Here is a 20,918-nt window from a genome sequence, read left to right on the forward strand (position 1 = left end):
ATAGGAGGCTCGTGTGGAGCATAAACACTGGCTTGTGCCAAAGTTGGGAAAGCTGTCCCACAAACTGGTCAAGCAACAGCCTGACATCTTCATACTCATGGTATCATACCTTACAGATGATGTCTGAGAAACTGCAATCACTATCCCTGGGTATGTCCCGTCCCACTGGCATGACAGACCTAGCAGAGGTGGCGGCACAGTGCTATACAGTCGGGAGGGAGTAGGCCTGCGAGTACTCAACAACAAATCCGGTCCCCATGAAGTCTCATGACATTAGGTCAAATATGGGCAAGCAAATATCCTGCTGATTACCACCTACTGCCCTCCCTCTGCTGATGAGTCAGTACCCCTCCATGTTGAGCACCACTTGGATGAAGCACTGAGTGTGGCAAGGGCGCAGAACGTACTCTGGGTGGGGGACATCAATGTCCATCACCAAGAGTGGCTCGGTAGCACCACTACCGACCGAGCTGGTCAAGTCCTAAAGGACAAAGCTGCTAGACTGGGTGTGCGGCAGGTGGAGAGGGAACTAACAAGAGAGAAAAACATACTTGACCGTGTCCTGACCAATCTGCCTACTGCAGTTGCATCCATCCATGACGGTATTGGTGGGAGTCACCAATGCACAGTGCTTGTGGAGATGAGGTCCCGCCTTCGCATTGAGGATACCGTCCATCCTGTTGTGTGGCACTATCATCGTGCTAAATGGGATAATTTTCGAACAGATCTAGCAATGCGAAACTAGGCATCCATGAGGCTCTGTGGGCCATCAGCAGCAGCTGACTTGTTCTGAACCACAATCTGTAACCTCATGGTCCGGGATATCCCACACTCTACCATTGCTATCAAGCCAGGAGACCAACCCTGGTTCAATGAAGAGTGCAGGAGGACATGCCAGGAGCAGCCAAGCATATCGCAAAATGAGGTGTCAGCCTAGTGAAGCTACAACAGAGTACTACTTGCGTGTCAAACTGCCTAAGCAGCATTCGATAGACAGAGCTAAGCGAGCCCATAACCAATGGATCAGATCTAAGCTCTGCAGTCCTGCCACATCCAGACGCGAATGGTGGTGGGCAATTAAACAACTAACTGGAGGAGGTGGCTCCACAAATATCCCCATTCTCAATGAGGGGGGAGTCCAGTACATCAGTGAAAAAGATAAGGCTGAAGCATTTGCAATATTTTTCAGCCAGAAGTGCCGAGTTGATGATTCATCCCAGCCTTCTCCTGAAGTCCCCAGCATCACAGATGCCAGACATCAGACAATTCGATTTACTCTTTGTGATATCTAGAAACGACTGAAGGCACTGGATACTGCAAAGGCTAGGAGCCCTGTCAATATTCCGGCAATAGTACTGAAAACCTGTGCTCCAGAACTTGCCACGCCCATAGTCAAACTGTTCCAGTACAGCTACAACACTGGCATCTACCTGGAAATATGGAAAATTGCCCAGGTATGTCATGTGCACAAAAAGCAGGACAAATCCAACCCGACCAATTACCGCCCCATCTGCCTACTCTCAATCATCAGTAAAGTGACGGAAGGTGACATCAACAGTGCCATCAAGTAGCACTTGCTTAGCAATAACCTGCTCAGTGACGCTCAGTTTGGGTTCCACCAAGGCCACTCAGCTCTTGACCTCTTTACAGCCTTGGTTCAAACATGTACAAAAGAGCTGAACTCAAGAGGTGAGGTGAGAGTGACTGCCCTTGACATCAAGGCAGCATTTGACCGAATATGGCATCAAGGAGCCCGAGAAAAAGTCAATGGGAATCAGGGAGAAAACTCTCCACTGGTTGGAGTCAGACCTAATGCCAAGGAAGATGGGTGTGGTTGTTGGAGGTCAATCATCTGAGCTCCAGGGCATCACTTCAGGTGTTCCTCAGGGTTGTGTCCAAGGCCCAACCATCTTCAGCTGCTTCATCTATGACCTTCCTTCAATCATATGGTCAGGGATGGGGATGTTCATGCCACAAAAGTGCCAGGCAATGACCATCTCCAACAAAAGAGATTCTAACCATCTCCCCTTGACATTCAATGACATAACCATCGCTGATTCCCCCAGTATCAACATCCTAGGTGTTACCATTGACCAGAAACTGAACTGCAGTAGCCGTATAAATTCCATGGCTACAAAAGCAGGTCAGTGGCTTGGAGTCCTGCGGCAAGTAACTAACCTTATGACTCCCCAAATCCTGTCCACCATTTACAATGCACAAGTCAGGAGTGTGATGGAATACTCTCCACTTGCCTGGATGGGTGCAGCCCCAACAACATTCAAGAAGCTCGACACCATCCAGGACAAAGCAGCCCGAGTGATTGGAACCCCATCCACAAACATTCACTCCCTCCACCACCGATGCACACTGGCAGCAGTGTGTATCATCTACAAAATGCACTGCAGCAACACACCAAGTCTCCTTAGACAGTACTTTTAAAACCTGCGACCGCTACCAACTAGAGGGACAAGGGCAGCAAATGCATGGGAACACCACCACCTGCAAGTTCCCGTCCAAGTCACACACCATCCTGACGTGGAACTACATCGCTGTTCCTTCACTGTTACTGGGCCAAAATCCTGTAACTCCATTCCGAACAGCACTGTGAGCATCTACAGTTCCCTGAGATTGAAAATTCCAAAAGTTCACAGCCCTTTGAGTGAAGATATTTCTCCTTATCTCAGTCCTAAATGGGTAACCCCTTATTCTTAAACTCTGACCTCTCGTATTAGAATCCCCGCCCAAGGGGGAGCATGCTTCCAACATGCAACTTGTTAAGCACCTTTGGACTGCACTATGCTTCAATGAGATTCCTCTCATTCATCTAAACACTGGGCGGTATAGACGGGTATAGTGAAAGTGCGTAGCAAGGTGGAGTTGGTGGCCTAGTGGTAATGTCACTGAACTAATAATCAAGCATTCCACGTCATGCCATTGAAACACAAGTCCAAATCCCACCATGGCAACTGGTGGAGCTTAAATTGAATTAATAAATTTTCTTTCAATAAAAATTCAGGAATTGAAAGGTACTCTCAGTAAAACCCATCTGGTTCACTAATGTCCCTTAGGAACGGAAATCTGCTGTCCTTTCCTGATCTGGCCCACAAGTGGCTACAGACTCACAGCAATGTGTTTGGTTCTTAACTGCCCTCTGAAATGGCCTAGTAAGCCGCTCTGTTGCCAATGGCAATTATAGATTGTTAACGAACACTGACTTTGCCAGTGACGTCCCTCTCCCCACCAAGGATACAAAAATGTGCTTACATGTGAATCGTGCAGTGGTCACTTCTAAAATGACACAGGGATGTTATGAAGTATTTCGCTGTCACAGAGGCATTAATGTTCACTTGAGATATTTATTAATTTCCCGAAGGCAGCCTCAATTACAAATCGTAAAACAAAGCTCCCTACTGAGATTATTTATTTCGACATTTTAAATCCAATGCTCGAGCAATTCATGTTTCATTTCGATATGAAGAACATAAGCAATATCGTTATAATATTGCAAGACAATTAATAATAATTAGCTTCAACACAGCGATGTTTCACCTTATTTTGGGAGTGCTACTGATGATGCCTTTTGCATGGGGGTCCGATGAGCTAACCTGTACCCTTCGGAAACGATTCCAACTGCCCAACATATCGAAGGATGGGGATGTTGTGCTTGGAGGGTTGTTTACTATGCACTGGGACAGGTTTGAGAAGATCAAGTTATTTCGAAAACCACCAGAAGAAACCAAATGTGGAAGGTCAGTTCAACTCTGTAAATGCACACTCAGTTTCGATTAACTTTTGAATGAAAATCATGTTTGCAAATATGCTCATATATGTAGTCCATTGTGAGTGACATTTTGCGACATTGGTTTCTTTTATATTGTATTCAGGTTCAGGTTGTCAACGACTCTGAACTGCTACATCGTTTAAAATTTACAATGAGTGCAGTCTTTCGAACAAGCAATTTGTACTGCACAAAAATAGAAGCCGAAACTAGGTGCTCTTAATACAACATCGTCACTGATAAATCCAAGAAAAGAATACATAGAGAACGGATATAATGTGGATCTCGCTGTTCTTTGCTTTACAAATATTGTAAGATAATATGACGCTCTCTAAATGCCAACTGTGTTTGCCCTTCAGTTTTAGATTAAAGGCTTTTCGCCTTGCGCAGGCCATGCTTTATGCAATAGAGGAAATAAACAAGGATGCAACACTTCTCCCCAACATTACTTTGGGTTACAGACTTTACGATGACTGCGCGTCCCCAAAGATTGCAACAAAAGTCGCTCTAGCTCTCGTTAATGGGCAGGAAGAAGCATATGTGGGTCGAGTCTGCAACGGGTCTCTCAATGTCGCTGGTATTGTTGGTTGCGATGGATCCTCAGCATCTATAGCAGTGGCAAGAATAATCGGTCTATTTAAAATACCAATGATGAGATTCGGTGAAATTACTGCAGTCACCATCAAACAAATTGAACGAATTAATTACTAGATATATACCTGGAGTATATTTAAAGTACAGACCTGGCTCAGTGGTCTTACTCTTGCCTCAAAATATGCTTATTTCACCCACATGCATTTGATCTCCTTAATTGTTCCGTATTTCATTGATTGCAGGTTAGTTATTTTTCCACGTGTGTATGTCTCAGTAATCGGAACGAATATCCGACTTTTTATAGAACAATACCAAGTGACTACCATCAATCCAAGGCATTGGTTCAACTTGTTAAGAGGTTTGGATGGACTTGGATTGGAACCATTAGCAGCAACAATGACTATGGCAGATCGGGAATGAAAGCGTTTATTGAAGCTGCCGTGAGTTTCGGCATTTGCATTGCCTTCTCTGAATCATTTTCTCGAACAGATCCTGTAGAAAAAATTACGCGGATTGTCAACGTGATAAAAGGGTCAACTACAAAAGTCGTGGTGGCTTTTGCATCATCAGGGGAAATGCGCGTTTTATTTGGCGAGATTTTACGGCAGAACCTCACTGGAATACAATGGATAGGAAGTGAAGGTTGGATTACAGCAGATATTATTGCTCCAGAAAAAAGATCGAGATTCCTTACTGGAGCAATTGGAACTGCGGTGCGTGCGGTAGAAGTCCCAGGACTGCGGGACTTTCTGCTCAGGGTTCATCCATCCATGTTCCCTGGTGATAATTTAGTCAGGGAGTTTTGGGAAACGACGTTCGGATGCTCTCTAATATTGGATAACACTACAAGCCTAGTAGGATCTTCGGAGCTCCCTCAGTGTACTGGAAACGAAACTTTACATGAAATACACAACGTCTATACTGACCTAACTCTGGACGGAAGTTCCTACAATGTATATAAAGCAGTTTATACCTTTGCGCATGCACTGCACAACATGCATTCATGTGAAAATGGCAAAGGACCATTTATAAATAATACATGTGCATATGTTTCTGACTTGGAACCGTGGCAGGTAGGTCATATACCCTATTTAATTCAATTCACTTTAATTGCAAAATCAAGGGGGAAAACTGCGAAGTAATATTTTGGAAATATTGATTGATTAATTCTATGAAAAGTACCTTTGTTTGCATATCATGTTCATGACAAAATTTTTCGCATTGTTTTCGAAAGCTGCTCCAGTACATGAAGTCCGTGAACTTCACAACGAAATCTGGCGAGAAGGTATATTTTGATGATAATGGCAATCCAGTAGCCGGGTACGACTTTGTAAATTGGCAAATCAATACAAACGGCGGCCTTTCAGTGAAGATAGTTGGACATTATAATGGGTCAGCACCTTTGGGGAAAGAACTGGTGTTGAATCCGAAGTACATTGTCTGGAGCGGAGGTGGCCAGGAGGTATGTCTGCCAATTCAAAATTAGACTAATTTTATTGCATATTGTATTTATTCATGCCTCATCATTATATTTGCCAATGCCGTTCTAACTAGATAAAAATAAAGGATATGAATAGCAACAGCCCCTGGAAATTGATAATTAGACCCAGTTTACAGCTGTTCAAAAGTGCTTCGGGATTTACTAATACAATATGTTTTGACTCGAAATTTGCCAGATTCTGCCAAGGGCAAAAACCCACGGTATGTGGTGGAACGCAATGGAGAGTGAAATCTGGCGAAGTGCAAAACCACTGTTGCACCCGACCAGTCAGTTTTCCAATTGTTGGGTGAGGTGAAATTGCACTGTATTAATTTTTCAAAGCATCCTTTAATAACATTTCACAGAAAAATTTAATTGGAACTATTAAGACAAAAGTTAAACTGGTAATATGGTAAAAAAAAGCGTGAAGTTTAGAAAACTGACAGTTGGAGTAAATGGATGATTTTTCCGGATTGGCAAGATATCGTTCGCTGCGTATTGCGGAGATGTGTGCCTTTATCTCTAGATGTGTAAAGGTCACCGTTCCCACCGTTACAATCTGAGGTGCTGCCTATTTCTCTCTTTATTTTTAGTGGATAAGAAAATCTCACACTGGTAAAACCAGATGCCGAAAGCCCTGAACTGGTATCAAAATGTTTTGACAACATCATATCTATAAGAATAATAGACTCAGAATATTTCAAGAGCCTGCAAGATGACAGATTAGCGTCTTGGGCAAATGTGTGTGAAGAGTAGTTCAACTTAAAAATTAAACTCAAGCTAACACGTTATTAATAGTCCTTAATTCACCTCCTCTTGGCGTACCCGGAACTGCACAGCAAAATAATTGTTTCTGGAGTTTAGTCCTTGTTGCACAGCAAATATTTGGCGGACAGCAACATTCGCCAAACAATATTGGAGAGAAATGCCCAGTTAATCTCTTTCTGAGGATATTAATTGCGTGACAAATGTTAGAAAGCGAATAGGGAGAGCTCCTTTGGTCTTTATAAATTAGTAAAACATTGCACTTAAATATGAAGGTCTCAGAATAAAATGCGAACTTTAAAATCTTAATTGCAAAGATGTAATTTGCCGATGAAGACACAGAAACGAATAACTGCATTGACAGTATATCCATCAATGGTACAAGGTAGATAATCTATCGTTTCCTTCATTGAAGATCCGCCATGCAGTGTGCTCTGAAAGTTGTTCTCCTGGAACAAGAAAAACGGCGAGAAAAGGGCAACCTGTCTGTTGCTTTGACTGCACTCCCTGTGCGGATGGGGAAATTAGTAACACTACAGGTAAATTGATGCAGATTTGACTCTTCATATGCATGTTTCAGCAAATGTATTCCGTGCTATCTGAAATGAATTTCTTATTTTTATTATTTTCTTCTTTTCTCGTAGATTCCACAGACTGCATCAAATGTCCTTTCCTACACTGGTCCAATGATCAGAAAGATCAATGCATACCAAAGAAAATAGAATATCTGGGATTTAGAGAAATCCTGGGAATTGTTCTGGTGTCTCTTGCATTGATTGGAATGTGCATGGCTATCAATATAACTGTTCTTTTCTTTAGATATCGAGAAACACCTCTTGTCAAAGCGAACAATTCCGAGCTGAGCTTCCTCCTTCTTTTAGCATTAATATGCTGTTTTTTGTGCTCAGTTACATTCATTGGCGAACCCTCTGACTGGTCTTGCATGTTACGACACACAGCGTTCGGTGTTGCATTTGTCCTTTGTATTTCCTGCGTTTTGGTTAAAACCATCCTCGTGCTGATGGCATTTAAGGCCACGTATCCCAGCAGTAACAGGATGAAATGGTTTGGTCAAAAACTGCAGCGTCTAAGTGTTTTCCTCCTAACATTCGTTCAGGGTTTAATATGTGCCCTTTGGTTGATCATTGCACCGACATTTCCCATGAAGAACACAAACTATTACAGGGAAATTATTATTTTAGAATGCGATGCGGGTTCTTCGGCAGCTTTCTATTCTGTATCAGGTTATATCGCTTTGTTATCGTGCGTATGTTTTGTTTTGGCTTTTCTCGCCCGGAAGCTGCCAGATAACTTCAACGAAGCGAAATGTATCACTTTCAGCATGCTTATCTTTTGTGCTGTTTGGATAACTTTTATTCCAGCTTCTGTGAGTTCTCCTGGGAAATACACTGTCGCGGTGGAAGTGTTTGCGATTCTGGCCTCCAGTTTCGGATTGTTGCTTTGCATTTTTGCTCCAAAGTGTTACATTATCATGATAACTCCGGAGAAAAATACAAAGAAGAATCTAATGGGTAAAGTGATTGAAAAGCGGCTTTAAAGAACGATAACACCCGCTTGTATGAATCTTCACTGGCACAAAATATGTCCTTCGAAGGATTTGTATAGCAATTAGCTGATGTTCTTCAAATAGATTCATCTATCAAGCTCAAGTAATTGTTTATAAGTTAGTCCTCTATTGTATCATAATATGCTCGAAGCATCGACTTTAAATTGTAGAACAAAAATTTGACATGCAATTATTAAACATATTCGAGACGATATCATGTGGTTTCTCTACTTATTAGCCCTTGCACTGGAAGTAGTTCAGAGAGTGCTACCTTTGATGTCCTATTCTTTCATGCATTGTGATGACGTCTTTTTTCTCGCACGTGAAAGTGTAGGATATTCCTATCAATGTCATTGGTTCCAAAATGGACCACGACTTTTGTCAGCTCCCCAGCAGAATGCACTGCATCCGTTCAGTGATATCTTTTTAACCTAGCACCAGGAGTGCAGCGGACTCACGCCTGTCGTTGCCTATCCCCCTGTTCACCGAATCTTCGGTAACATCGATATTTTAAAAAGTTCTTGTGCCTCTTGTGGAGCTAAGTCTTCCCATATTGACTGTAATCCCGCGAGGTATCAACATCCTGGCTGGTATTCAACACTGACAACTTGTGAGTGTTACATTCCCAGGGGATTCTTGCACTGCCTGCCAGTTCGTCCGAGTCTGCCTTGTGTTTCCCCATTCCCTCTCTTCCTGAACGGTGTAACCGCGGGTTCTGTACCTCCAGAAAACATAGCTTCTGTATGCACTTGGCGACGTCATCCACTTTTCAAGCTCCGCAACTTTGAGCTTGAGCTGGAATATTTGGCGGAACGTCTTGCACATGTCGTTTTCAAGAATGCAAAAATGTTTTCTGCAGTTTTCACATGACACTGGATGTCCATGGGACCGTCCACGGCTGTCCTGTCATGACAGTTAAGTTATTCTGTTGGTTGTTCGTAAAGACAATTTAACTGTTAAGCTGACATCAAAACCTTAACCATTATTCTAATACTCTGATTGGGCATAGTCAACATGTATTTATGAATGGGAAATTATGTTAGACGAACCTATTGGAGTTTTGTGATGTTACTAACGGAATTGATAAAGAGGAATCGGTGAACGTGGTATACTTGGATTTTCAGAAGGCGTTTGATAAAGTCCCCCACTGGAGATTGGTTAGCAAAATTCAAGCACATGGTCTTGGAGATAATACATTGGCATGGATTAAGGATTTGCCAACAGGCAGAAAGCAGAGAGTAGGAATAAATGGGTCATTCTCGCATTGGCAGGCGTAGCACAGGGGTAGCACAGGGATCAGTGCTTGGGCCCCAGCTATTCACAATATACATCAATGATTTGGATGTGGGGACCAAACGTAGTATTTCCAAGTTTGCGGACGACACAAAACCAGCGAGGAATGTGTGTTATGAAGAAGATGCAACGTGTCTTCAAGGGGATTTGGACAGACTGAGTGAGTATACAAGAACGTGACAGATAGAATATAATGTGGACAAATGTGAGGTTATCCACTTTAGTAGGAGGAATCGATGTGCAGAGTATTTCTTAAATGATAAGAGACTAAAAACAGTAGATGTATAAAGGGACCTGGACGTCCTTGTCAATAAGTCACTGAAAGCTAACATGCAGCAGCAACAAGCTATTAGGAAGGGAAATGGTATGTTCGCCTTTATCGCAAGAGTATTTGTGTCCAGGAGACGTGATGTCTTGCTTCATTTGTGCAGAACCTTGGTGAGACTGCACATGGAGGGCTTTATGCAGTTGTGGTCCCCTTACCTTTCGAAGGATATTATTGTCAGAGAGGAATTGCAGAGAAGGTTCACCAGACTTGTTCCTGGGATGGTGGGACTATCCTATGAAGAGACAAAATGGAAACTGGGCCTATATTCTCGAGAGTTTCGAAGAATGAGAGGTGATCTCATTGAAACCTACATAATACCTGAAAGGATAGACAGGGAAGATACAGCTAAGATGTTTCCCCTTGTTGGGGAGTCCAGAACCATCAGGGGACTAAATTTCAAAATAAGGGGGAAGCCAATTAGGACAGAGATGAGGAGATATATTTTCCTCAGAGGATCGTGAGTCTTTGGAATTGTCTACTCCAAAGGGCTGTGGAAGATCAGTCATTGAGTATGTTTAAAGCAGAGATTGACAGATTTCTAAATACAAATCACATAAGGGGATATGGGGATAGTGTGAGGAAACTGCATTGAAGTGGATGATTGGCCATGATCAGATTGAATGGCGGGGCAGGCCCGATGGGATGAATGGCCTACTCCTGCTCCAATGTTCCTATTTTCCTATGTTCCTAAATAACAATCCACTAAAATACTAAACACTGAGTAAAGCCACTATTGAACAAGTACTAGCTACGAAAAATAATAACCATTAAAGCAATGCAGAACAAAAAAACGCAATAGCCAAAACATAACTGCTAAAAACAGTACCATTAAATACGATACTGTAAGTTAACCTTGCCACTCCTCCATATGTTAGGAGAGGATATTTTGGGTTTTTCTCTCTTGCAGACTTCCCGCTCCTCGACATTCTCCTGATGCTCTGGAAGGCAGTTCTTTGGTTGCTAAGCGTAGGAAAATCGCAAATATATCTGTCAAAATGCCAGCTGCCGAAATTCTTAGCACCCCAAATCATACCTTCAAAAGGGACATTAGTTCTCCTTTACTTCTTATTGCACTACAATTAATGTGTCTAGTCTATGTACCCATGGGAAGAGAGCTGCCTCTACTCACTGTTGAGTTCCTTTATTTCTGCCATTCTTTACATTTAATTAGCCATATTAACCATACCTTTCTTTTAATTGTCCTGCTTATCCTATTGCCTCTTTTCCCTAATGTTATCCACACTTGCAAGGTGTACAGGTCTTTTAGGTTAATACAAAGTTAAAACAAAACATATACGAGGACATGGAGATAGCCTGAGAGCAGCAAGGCAATAAAGCTTCATTAACAATTGAAGTTAACAAATCTTCATATTTCAATTTCAGGCACCTAAAAGCATTTACGTAGTTAATTAATTTCAATGATTAGTTTTCAGATTTCGGGCAAACCAAGACTGAAGCGGTGCTAGATCAATATTAACCAGAATATCCATAACCTGTTGTCCAATTGGGAAAATTAGCTTCATTACTCATCAGCACAAATAGATTTTAGTTCTGTTTAAATTAACCTATCATAGACTGAGCCATCAATATATCTTACGAATATGGAATTTTATCTTTGGCCTCCTTATCTCGAGAGGCAATGGGTAAACGCCTGGAGGTGGTCAGTGGTGTGTGGTGCAGCGCCTGTAGTGGCTGCAAAGGCCAATTCTAGAGTGACAGGCTCTTCCACAGGTGCTGCAGAAAAATTTGTTTCTCGGGGCTGTTACACAGTTGGCTCTCCCCTTGCGCCTCTGTCTTTTTTCCTGCCAACTGCTACGTCTCTTCGATTAGTGCTGACAGTACACGCCCAACTCCCCTTTCAAGGAAACCAGTTGCTCAGAAATATCTGGTTGGGGTTCATATTGTACTTCCGATGGTTATCTAAAATAAAAGATTTTCTGACAATCTTCACTTCTTTGGCCTCCTTGTCTCGAGAGGGAATGGGTAAGTGCCTGGAGGTGGTCAGTGGTTTGTGAAGCAACGCCTGGAGTGGCTATAAAGGCCAATTCTAGAGTGACAGACTCTTCCACAGGTGCTGCAGATAAAATTGGTTGTCGGGGCTATTACACAGTTGGCTCTCCCCTTGCGCTTCTGTCTTTTTTCCTGCCAATTGCTAAGTCTCTTTGACTCACCACACTTTAGCCCCATCTTTATGGCTGCCCGCCAGCTCTGGCGATCGCTGGTAACTGACTCCCTTGCCTTGTGATCGATGTCACAGGACTTCATGTCGCGTTTGCAGACATCTTTAAATCGGAGACATAGAAGGCCGGTGGGTCTGATACCAGTGGCGAGCTCGCTGCACAACGTGTCCTTGGGCATCCTGCCATCTTCCATGCGGCTCACATGGCCAAGCCATCTCAAGCGCCGCTGGCTCAGTCGGGTGTATATGCTGGGGATGTTGGCCACCTCGAGGACTTCTGTGTTGGTGATACGGTCCTGCCACCTGATGCCAAGGATTCTCCGGAGGCAGTGAAGATGGAATGAATTGAGTTGTCACTCTTGGCTGACATACATTGTCCAGGCCTCACTGCCATAGAGCAAGGTACTGAGGACACAGGCTTGATACACTCGCACTTTTGTGTTCCATGTCAGTGTGCCATTTTCTCACACGCTCTTGGCCAGTTTGGACATAGCAGCGAAGCCTTTCCCATGCACTTGCTGATTTCTGCATTGAGAGACAGGTTACTGGTGATAGTTGAGCCTAGGTAGGTGAATTCTTGAACTGCTTCCAGAGCGTGGTCACCAATATTGATGGCTGGAGCATTTCTGACGTCCTGTCCCATGATGTTCGTTTTCATGAAGCTGATGGTTAGGCCAAATTCGTTTCAGGCAGCCACAATCCTGTCGATGAGTCTCTGCAGCCACTCTTCAGTGTGAGATATTAATGCAGCTTCGTCAGCAAAGCGGAGTTCCCTGATGAGGACATTCCGTACTTTGGTCTTCGCTCTTAGATGGGCAAGGTTGAACATCCTGCCACCAGATCATGTGTGGAGGAAAATTCATTCTTCTGAAGACTTGAAAGCATGTGATCGCAGCAGGGAGAAGAAGATCCCAAGCAGTGTAGGTGCGAGTACACAGCCATGTTTTACGCCACTCAGGATAGGAAATGGGTCTGATGAGACGCCGCTATGCTGAATTGTGCCTTTCATATTGTCATGGAATGAGGTGATACTTAGTAGCTTTGCTGGACATGCGATCTTTTCTAGTATTCTGAAGAGACCACGTCTGCTGACGAGGGCAAAGGCTTTGGTGAGATCAATGAAAGCATCTGTTGTTCACGGTATTTCTCCTGTAGCTGGTGAAGGGAGAACAGCATGTCATTGGTGGATCTCTCTGCTCGAAAGCCACACTGTGCCTCAGGGTAGACGAGCTCAGCCAGCTTCAGGAGCTTGTTGAAAGCGCCTCAAGCGAAGACTTTCCCGACTATGCTGAGCAGGGAGATTCCATGGCAGTTGTTGCAGTCACCGTAGTCACCCTTGTTCTTATAGAGGGTGATGATATTGGCATTGTGCATGTCCTGTAGTACTGCGCCCTCATCCCAGGACAGGCAAAGCAGTTCATGGAGTGCTGAAAGTATAGCAGGTTTGGCACTCTTGATTATTTCAGGGGCAATGCCGTCCTTCCCAGGGGCTTTTCCACTGGCTAGAGAATCAATGGCATCACTGAGTTCCGATTTTGTTGGCTGTACATCCAGCTCGTCCATGACTGGCAGAGACTGGGCTGCGTTGAGAGTGGTCTCAGTGACAAAATTTTCCCTGGAGTATAGCTCTAGGTAGTGCTCAACCCAGCGGTCCATTTGCTTGCGTTGGTCAGTGATTGTGTCCCCTGATTTAGACTTGAGGGCGGCGATCTTCTTGATGGTTGGCCCCAAAGCTCTCTTAATGCCATCATACATTCATCTGATTTTTCCAGTGTCGGAGGCCAGCTGGATATGACTGCATAGGTGTTGCCAGCAGTCATTTGCACAGTGCCTGACTGTTCTTTGTGCAGCACCTCTGGCTGCTTTAAGCGCTACGGATGTTAACTCACTGGGGGCTTTCTTGTAGTCCAGCAGTGCAATGTGCTGAGCGGCTATGACAGTTTCCAGCTCTTCAAATTGAGATTGCAACCAGTCTGCGTTCTGCTTCACACGTTTGCCATAGGTGGTCACTGCTGAGTCAGAGATGGTGTCTCTGATGTGGGCCCACTTGGTCTCTGCATTCCCTGTAGGAGTGTTCTGAAGGGCTTTTTCAAATTAATTTGGAAACTTATGTAACATCTGTGGATAAAAAATTCTGCTAGTGTTGATGCACAGGCGGCCCTTCTGCTTGGAGTCATGCAGTTTCTTTGGTTTGAGTCTAACTTTGCTGAACACCAGGGAGTGGTCAATGTGGCAGTCCACACAAGTGGAAGCTGCGTGTCATTTGAGCGCTGTTTAAAGAGGCTCGCTTTGTGATGATGAGCTCCAGCTGGTGCCAACAGCGTGATCTTGGGTGCCTCCAAGAAACCTGTTGCCAGGGTTTAGTATGAAAGAACTTGTTGGTGATGCCAAAGTTGTGATACGTATACAATTCTAGCAGTCTCTGTCCATTTTCATTATCCTTCCAATGCCATAGCGCCCAAAGCAGTAGGGCCATGAGTCATGGTCGGCCCCAACCCTGGCATTTAAGTCCCCCAACAGGAACAGATGTTTGGTACTGGTGATGCTACTAATGATATTATGGAGTTCCTCGCAGAACTGGTCTTTAACTTCAGGAGGGGAGCAGTATGTTGGAGCATTGATGCTGAGAAGGTGTACAGGACTGGAGGCGGTGAGCAGTGGGATGGACAGTATGCATTCCGAACGATGTGAAGGTGGCTCTATCATGCTGAGCAAGGTGTTTCTGATGGCGAAGCTCACTCCATGCTGTCTTGGTTCTTAAGGATCCCTACCCTGAAGGAAGAAGGTGTAGTCTTGCTCTCTTAGAGATCCACTTGCAGGGAGCCGTGTTTCCTGAAGCGCTGCAATGTCCACAGTGAGTCTACTGAGCTCATTGTTAATGATGGTGATCTTCCGAGAATCCTTGATTTGTGTACCGTCTTCTGACAGGCTAGGACACATAGTTCTGACGTTCCAGCTTGCAAAACGAAGGGCTGATACCTTCTTTCCTTTTTGTGTCATGCTGTTGGGTGCGGTGTTACAGTCCACTTAATGGGTAATGACCCTGAGCTCCATGCACCCATTGAAGAAGGCGGACTGTAACGGGACAGAACCTTACTGACCAGGAGCTGACCGGTTTGAGGCAGGTGGTAGCTGTCCAGTGTGATGCACTGGAGGCCTTGGAGCAGGCTGTGTTCCTTCTCAGCAGCAGACAAGGTATAAGGGTTGGGAAACCAGGAAAGTGAAGGTAAATAGCTGACGTAAAAAGGAAAGAGACAAACAAGAACTACCAATGTTGGAAGTCTGACAGAAGAATAGAAAGTGATGTAACTATATTGGTCCTTTAGCAACTCAGCAGACAAAAGGGTAGTTCAATATTTCAGACCTTGCATCAGACGTTGAGGCAGGGAGACAGTAAGGCTGTTTTTGCTGGGGCTGAGCAAAATGAGTTGGGAGCACAATTCTCACAGCTTCAATCTGTAGGTCGATGCGCCCAACTGGAAGGCGCTGGCTAGGGATGTGAAAGGCGGCCCGAGTGCCCGTGATGCTGTAGTCGAGGCTCAGGGCCTCAATCCGGCCTCGGTCGTCCTTCCGCCGCCACTGCTGGGAGCCGGGAAAGAAGCTCCACTGTCCGCCTGGAGGACGCTGATGTCGAGGAGGCCATGCAGGCTGTGGGCTGGCCCGCCCGCCAGGGTCGCGAACCCCACCGGCCGCCTCCCCTCTTTCCCCCTACACCACCTTCCCCTGCATCCCCTCCCCTAACCCCCTGCACCCCCCTTCCCAGGTCCTGCTCGCACCCGCTTCCCTCCACCCCCTCCCCCTCCCCCGCACCCCACGAACCCCATTCCCCCCGCATTCCCTTCCACCTCCCTCCTCCCATCGGCATCCACCTATCCCTGAGCATGGGCCCTAACAACCCCACTGCTTTTGGGCGTATTGGGAGAGACCAATGCTAAGGGAGTATATACCTTCGCAGAAAATCCGTAGTGGCACCCCAAAGGTTGTCAAGTGTCACTTTTGGCATGTTTCAGCAGCCTACCGGTGCCTAACATAGTCCTCTGCACTCTTTTAGACCCCACCATGAAGGCCAACAGGGCGGATTTGACGCTTGGGCAACTCACAACCTCCATACATCCGCCCAGGATTGCGCCATGGAGAGGTCACTCCATAGTCGCCTCACAGCGAGCAAAACAACACGGAAGGCAGCAGTTACGGGTTATAAGGCCATGTGGTAGATAGCAAGGAGGATAGCTGTAGGCTGCAGGAAAATATTGATGGTCTGGTCAGATGGGCAGAAAAATGGCAAATGGAGTTCAACTTGGAGAAGTGTGAGTTAATACATTTGGGAGGTCGAACAAAGCAAAGGAATATATGATAAATGGGAAAATACAGAGAAGTGTAGAGGAATTAAGGGACCTTGGAGTGAAGGTCCACAGATCCCTGAAGGTAGCAGGACAGGTCGATAAGATAGTTAAGAAAGCATTTGGAATCCTTTCTTTTATTAGCTGAGGTATAGAATACAAGAGCCGGGAGGTTGTGCTGGAACTGTATAAATCATTGGTTAGTCCAAAACTTGAATACTGTGTGCAGTCTGGTCGCCTCATTACAGAAATGATTTAATTGCACAAGAGATGGTACAAAGGAGAGTTATGCGGATGTTGACAGGACGGGAAAAATGCACCTATGAAGTAAGATTGAATATGCTGGGTTTGTTCTTCCTTGAAGGGAGAAGGTTGAGGGGAGAACTAATTGAAATGTACAAAATTGTGAGGGGCTTGGATAGAGTGAATAGGGTCTATTCACATTAGCGTTGAGGTCAGTGTTGAGGGGGCATAGATTTAAAGTGATTGACAGAAGAATTGGAGGGGAAATGAGGGAAAATCGTATCACCCAGAGGGCGGTGTTGATCTGGAACTCACTGCCTGAAAGGATAGTTGAGGCAGAGACCCTCAGCTGATTCAAAAAGGAGTTTGGATATGCACATCAAGTGCCACAATCTGCAGGTCTTTGGACCAAATGCTGGAAAATGGGATTAGAATAAGTGGATCATTTTTTGGCTGGCATAGACACGATGGGCCAAGTGGCCTCTTTCTGTGCCTTACACTGTCTATTATTGTAAGATGGGGGCCAGCGGCAGAGTGTTTACTCCGTGGAGCAGCCACAACATTAGGCGTAGCAGCTCATTTACATGGATTGGGCGGATCGCCCCCCATCTTCCCTCGACCAATCAGTTAAGTGTTTTCCCCCTCCCCTCTCCGACTCTGAAACACTTACATCCTCTCCCCGCCCCACTGTTGTCCTGCATTGGATCTCTGGATGCAGATTGGTTGGTGCGGGACTTCTGGCCAACAGCCATAATATGGGAGCGGGATGGCCAGTGCGAGTAGGTCAGTAATTATTCCTTAATTTTAATACATTAACATATTGAAATGAGGGGGCCACCATGAGGCCTTGCTGCTGCCGGAAAGATGTGGAGGGACTCTCCCAGAGACATTTTCTGGGCCCACACCACCATGATCTCCAATGTTGGGGGGCCAGTAAATGTCAGCCCAATAACTCAGAAAAAGATCAAGATCTTGTATCCACCATCCCTTTGGCACAAAGTCTAAGACCCCACAGTCACAATCAACGGCACACCCCTGAACTCAATTCAGAAGTTCTACGATATTGGGAGTATCCTTTCCAGCATCACCATGTTGGCTGATGAAAGCAGCCATCGCCTGGCAAAAGCAAGCTGTACATATGGCAGGCTCACCGATAGGCTTTCGAGGGAGCATGGAGTCTGTCTCAAAACAAAGATCAAAGCCCACCAAAGTGGTGCTCACGTCACGTCTGTATGGTTGTGAGGCATGGAGAACCTACCAACATCACATAAAGCAACTAGATGCATTTCACCTTCGCTGCTTAAGATCTATCTGCAACATCAAGTGGCAGAACAAATACCTAACATTGAAGTTCTTGCAAGATGCTGCATACCAAGTATCAAGAGCATTTTCATCCGAAGTCACCGTTGCTGGGTCAGCCCTATGATTTACATGGAGGATTCATGCATACCAAAGGCAGTATTCTGCAGCCAGCTGAGCATGGGAACTGGCACCAGAGGATGTCCCAAACTTAGATCGTAAGACATACTGAACGCCAGTCTCAGAACCTGTAAATTGGACATGTATATCAACATGTGGAGTTACATAACATAAGAGACAGCACCAACCTAGGCGTCAAACAGCTAGCCTCCTTAATGAACACTCATCCATTGATGCGATGGGAAAATTATTAGTGTATCGTACCAAAATTAATCTGGAGAATACTACCTTTGATTTTCTACTTCTCAATATCTTTTCTCTCTCCCTAACATCTACTTGTCGGACCTCATCCCTTTGTCTACCTATGTTGTCGGTACCGATATTCATCACAATCACCGGCTGTTCTCCTCTCCCCTCAGGGTGTTCTGCAGATGCTCAGTGACATCCTTGACTCTGGTATCGAGGAAGCAACATACCATCCCGGATTCAGGTCTGCGGCCACAGAAATGCAAAAATGTTCCCGTAATGATGGAATCCCCTATCATTATTGCTTTCCCAAAATTCCTCCTGTCTCCATGTATGGTTGAGCTAGCTGCAGTGTCATTGGCTTGGCTGTGGCTGCAATTTCCTCGAGGAACTATCACTTTCACAAGTATTCAGAACTAGCAATTGGAGAGTGAGTTGCCCCTTGTGGACTCCTGCACTACCTGCCTGGTCCTGTTTGACTGCCTGGTGGTCACCAATTCCCTATATGCCTACAAACTGTTAAGCTGTGGCGTGACCACATCCAGAAACATGCTATCCATGAAACTCCCAGCCTCGCTGCAGTTGATGACTTTTCATGCACATGTCGGTTGTCCAGGACACAGTAAGTGTCCTGCCATACTCAGTCAATCGGACTATTAACTTAAGTTAACCAAAATAAACTGAAGTCCTAAGTACATAAATATTCACCAGCTATTCACCAATCAGCTGCTTTCATTGTGCCGACAACATTATTTTATAGGGAGGTTAACTTAAATGCTTTACTGAACTCTCATTATCTATATACCTCAGATTTTGATTTATTGAAATATTCAGAACCCTTTCATGCAGGTATTCCTCTATTTAATTTTGCAATATCATTAGATTTGATTAATTAATTGAACACTAATTGTAACTATGTGATAAATTAGCTAAATCTAGAGAAAATTGTGCTGAATATGCTGGATATCTGAAATAAAACCAAGTGCTGGAAAAACGCAGCAGGTCTGGCAGCATCTGTGGAGAGAGAAACAGAGTTAACATTTCAGGTCCGTGATCCTTCATATGAACTGGCAGAAATCACAAATGTAACAGTCTCTGATAAATTAGCACGTTGGCTTCAGTTTGTTTAAACAATTTAAGTGTCCAGTCTTACTTTACTTTTAATATTTGAATCAATGATAGTAAGGCGCTCATTTGCATCAAACCAGTAGCGAAATAAAGCACTGTTGGTATACGTTGTATGACCGAGACTGGAGGAATGCACTGTTTCTCTAGTTTCACTTCTCTACAGGTCATAACATATCTTTAAAAATTTTCCCAGTTACCTATACAGTCAATGATAGACGCTATTTTTATCCCAGAATAAAATATACCAGCCAGGTTTCTTTAATAAACAACAAAATTATCAGTTTATTATAAAACAAGTCAGTATCAGGAATGATGCAAAGCATTAACACACAGATTGAAATATAAAAGTTCCCTTTTTCTCTTAGTCCCACATATACACAGATGCACATTCACAAACACACACTGAAAAAAAATTAAAAACCAGAATACCAGACTATTCTGATGGAGTTTGTTATTGCAACCTTATCACTTAAAGTGCATCCAACTGAAAAAATAAACAGCTTTATGCGTTGGAGACGTGTTACAAAAAACAGGCTAAAAGAATACTTGGCCAGATACTTGCTAATTCTTGAAGAAAAAGAGAAGATACGGAAAGATGTTAGGTGTTCTTTGTTTTGATTTAGCATCCGAAAAATGCAACGTTTGCTGCGTATTTATTTGAAAGCTGGTGCCTTCCTGTAAGTTTGTTTACAAGTTCAGTCCAAAAGACCTCCTGATGACCTTTTCTTAAGAAAAAATGCACAATGTTCCAGCATCAATGGAATTTTTTTTTTCTGTTTGAAAACCCAAGTCGTCCCAAAAATGTAGCAAGAAAATGGAAGCACCCATATCAACTCCACCCTTGAAGGAATGAAACACCATTTGTAAGTGCGTTTCATTACAAGGTATGGAAAAACAGAAGATGAAAAATTTTAAAACACATTTACACATTCATTCTCATTCACTCTTTACTGGCAGTTAATAGAGTTCTGCTTTGTTCCATCCTTCCAGTCAGTTACTTCAAGACAAAGTTAGCTTCTAGATAAAGCACCTGCAGTTACATTATTTTTGAATGCAATGTGAATGCTTTTTAAGTGATAATGTTGCAATAGTAAACCCCGTCAGAATAATCTAGTATTCTGGTTTTTATTATTTCCCAGAAAAGCTAGGGGGGTTATGGGGCAAAAAATTTGGTACAAACTTGCAGTAGAAGCCTCACATCCCCAAAGGCCTCATGATTTCTTGCTTAGTCTTAAGGGTAGGGAACTTCACCAATGCTTGTTCATTTGCTGTTCTTGGCAGCACTATCCTTCCCCTACTATATGCCAGTGGTACATTACCCTTGCAAGTTCACTTTTGGCAAAGTTTATCATTAAATCAGCCGATTGTAATTTTCTAAACAGAGCTTCTAGTTGTTCCAAGTGGTCCTTCCAAGTGTCACTGTATATACCAGTGTCTCTCTGCAGTCGTGGCGGACATAGACTTCAACCAGCTTAAGCGACAATAATAAACCTAGGGTTTCTTTGTGCACCGTTGAATATCTTTTTGGTATCGATTTAGCTTTTTCAGAAAAGTATCC

At 44.1% G+C, this 20,918-nt stretch overlaps 1 protein-coding gene across 1 annotated transcript; it reads left to right on the forward strand.

Annotated features, from left to right (window-relative positions):
- Positions 1–4,099: 4,099 nt before the first annotated feature.
- On the forward strand, positions 4,100–8,175 carry LOC137375077 (extracellular calcium-sensing receptor-like). Its single transcript, XM_068041706.1, has 5 exons — positions 4,100–4,453; positions 4,615–5,445; positions 5,607–5,834; positions 7,033–7,156; positions 7,262–8,175. Exons 1-5 carry the CDS (start codon positions 4,100–4,102, stop codon positions 8,173–8,175), a joined length of 2,451 nt encoding a protein of 816 aa, XP_067897807.1.
- The last annotated feature ends 12,743 nt before the right edge of the window (positions 8,176–20,918 follow it).

The sequence above is a fragment of the Heterodontus francisci genome, chromosome 11, assembly GCF_036365525.1.
Source record: "Heterodontus francisci isolate sHetFra1 chromosome 11, sHetFra1.hap1, whole genome shotgun sequence".
Lineage (NCBI taxonomy): Eukaryota > Metazoa > Chordata > Chondrichthyes > Heterodontiformes > Heterodontidae > Heterodontus > Heterodontus francisci.

Coding starts and splice junctions, on each gene's coding strand:
- LOC137375077 (XM_068041706.1), top strand. CDS start 4,100: ATGACGCTCTCTAAATGCCAACTGTGTTTGCCCTTCAGTTTTAGATTA. Junction 5,446..5,606: donor CTGACTTGGAACCGTGGCAG/GTAGGTCATATA, acceptor TGTTTTCGAAAG/CTGCTCCAGTACATGAAGTC. Junction 7,157..7,261: donor GGAAATTAGTAACACTACAG/GTAAATTGATGC, acceptor CTTTTCTCGTAG/ATTCCACAGACTGCATCAAA.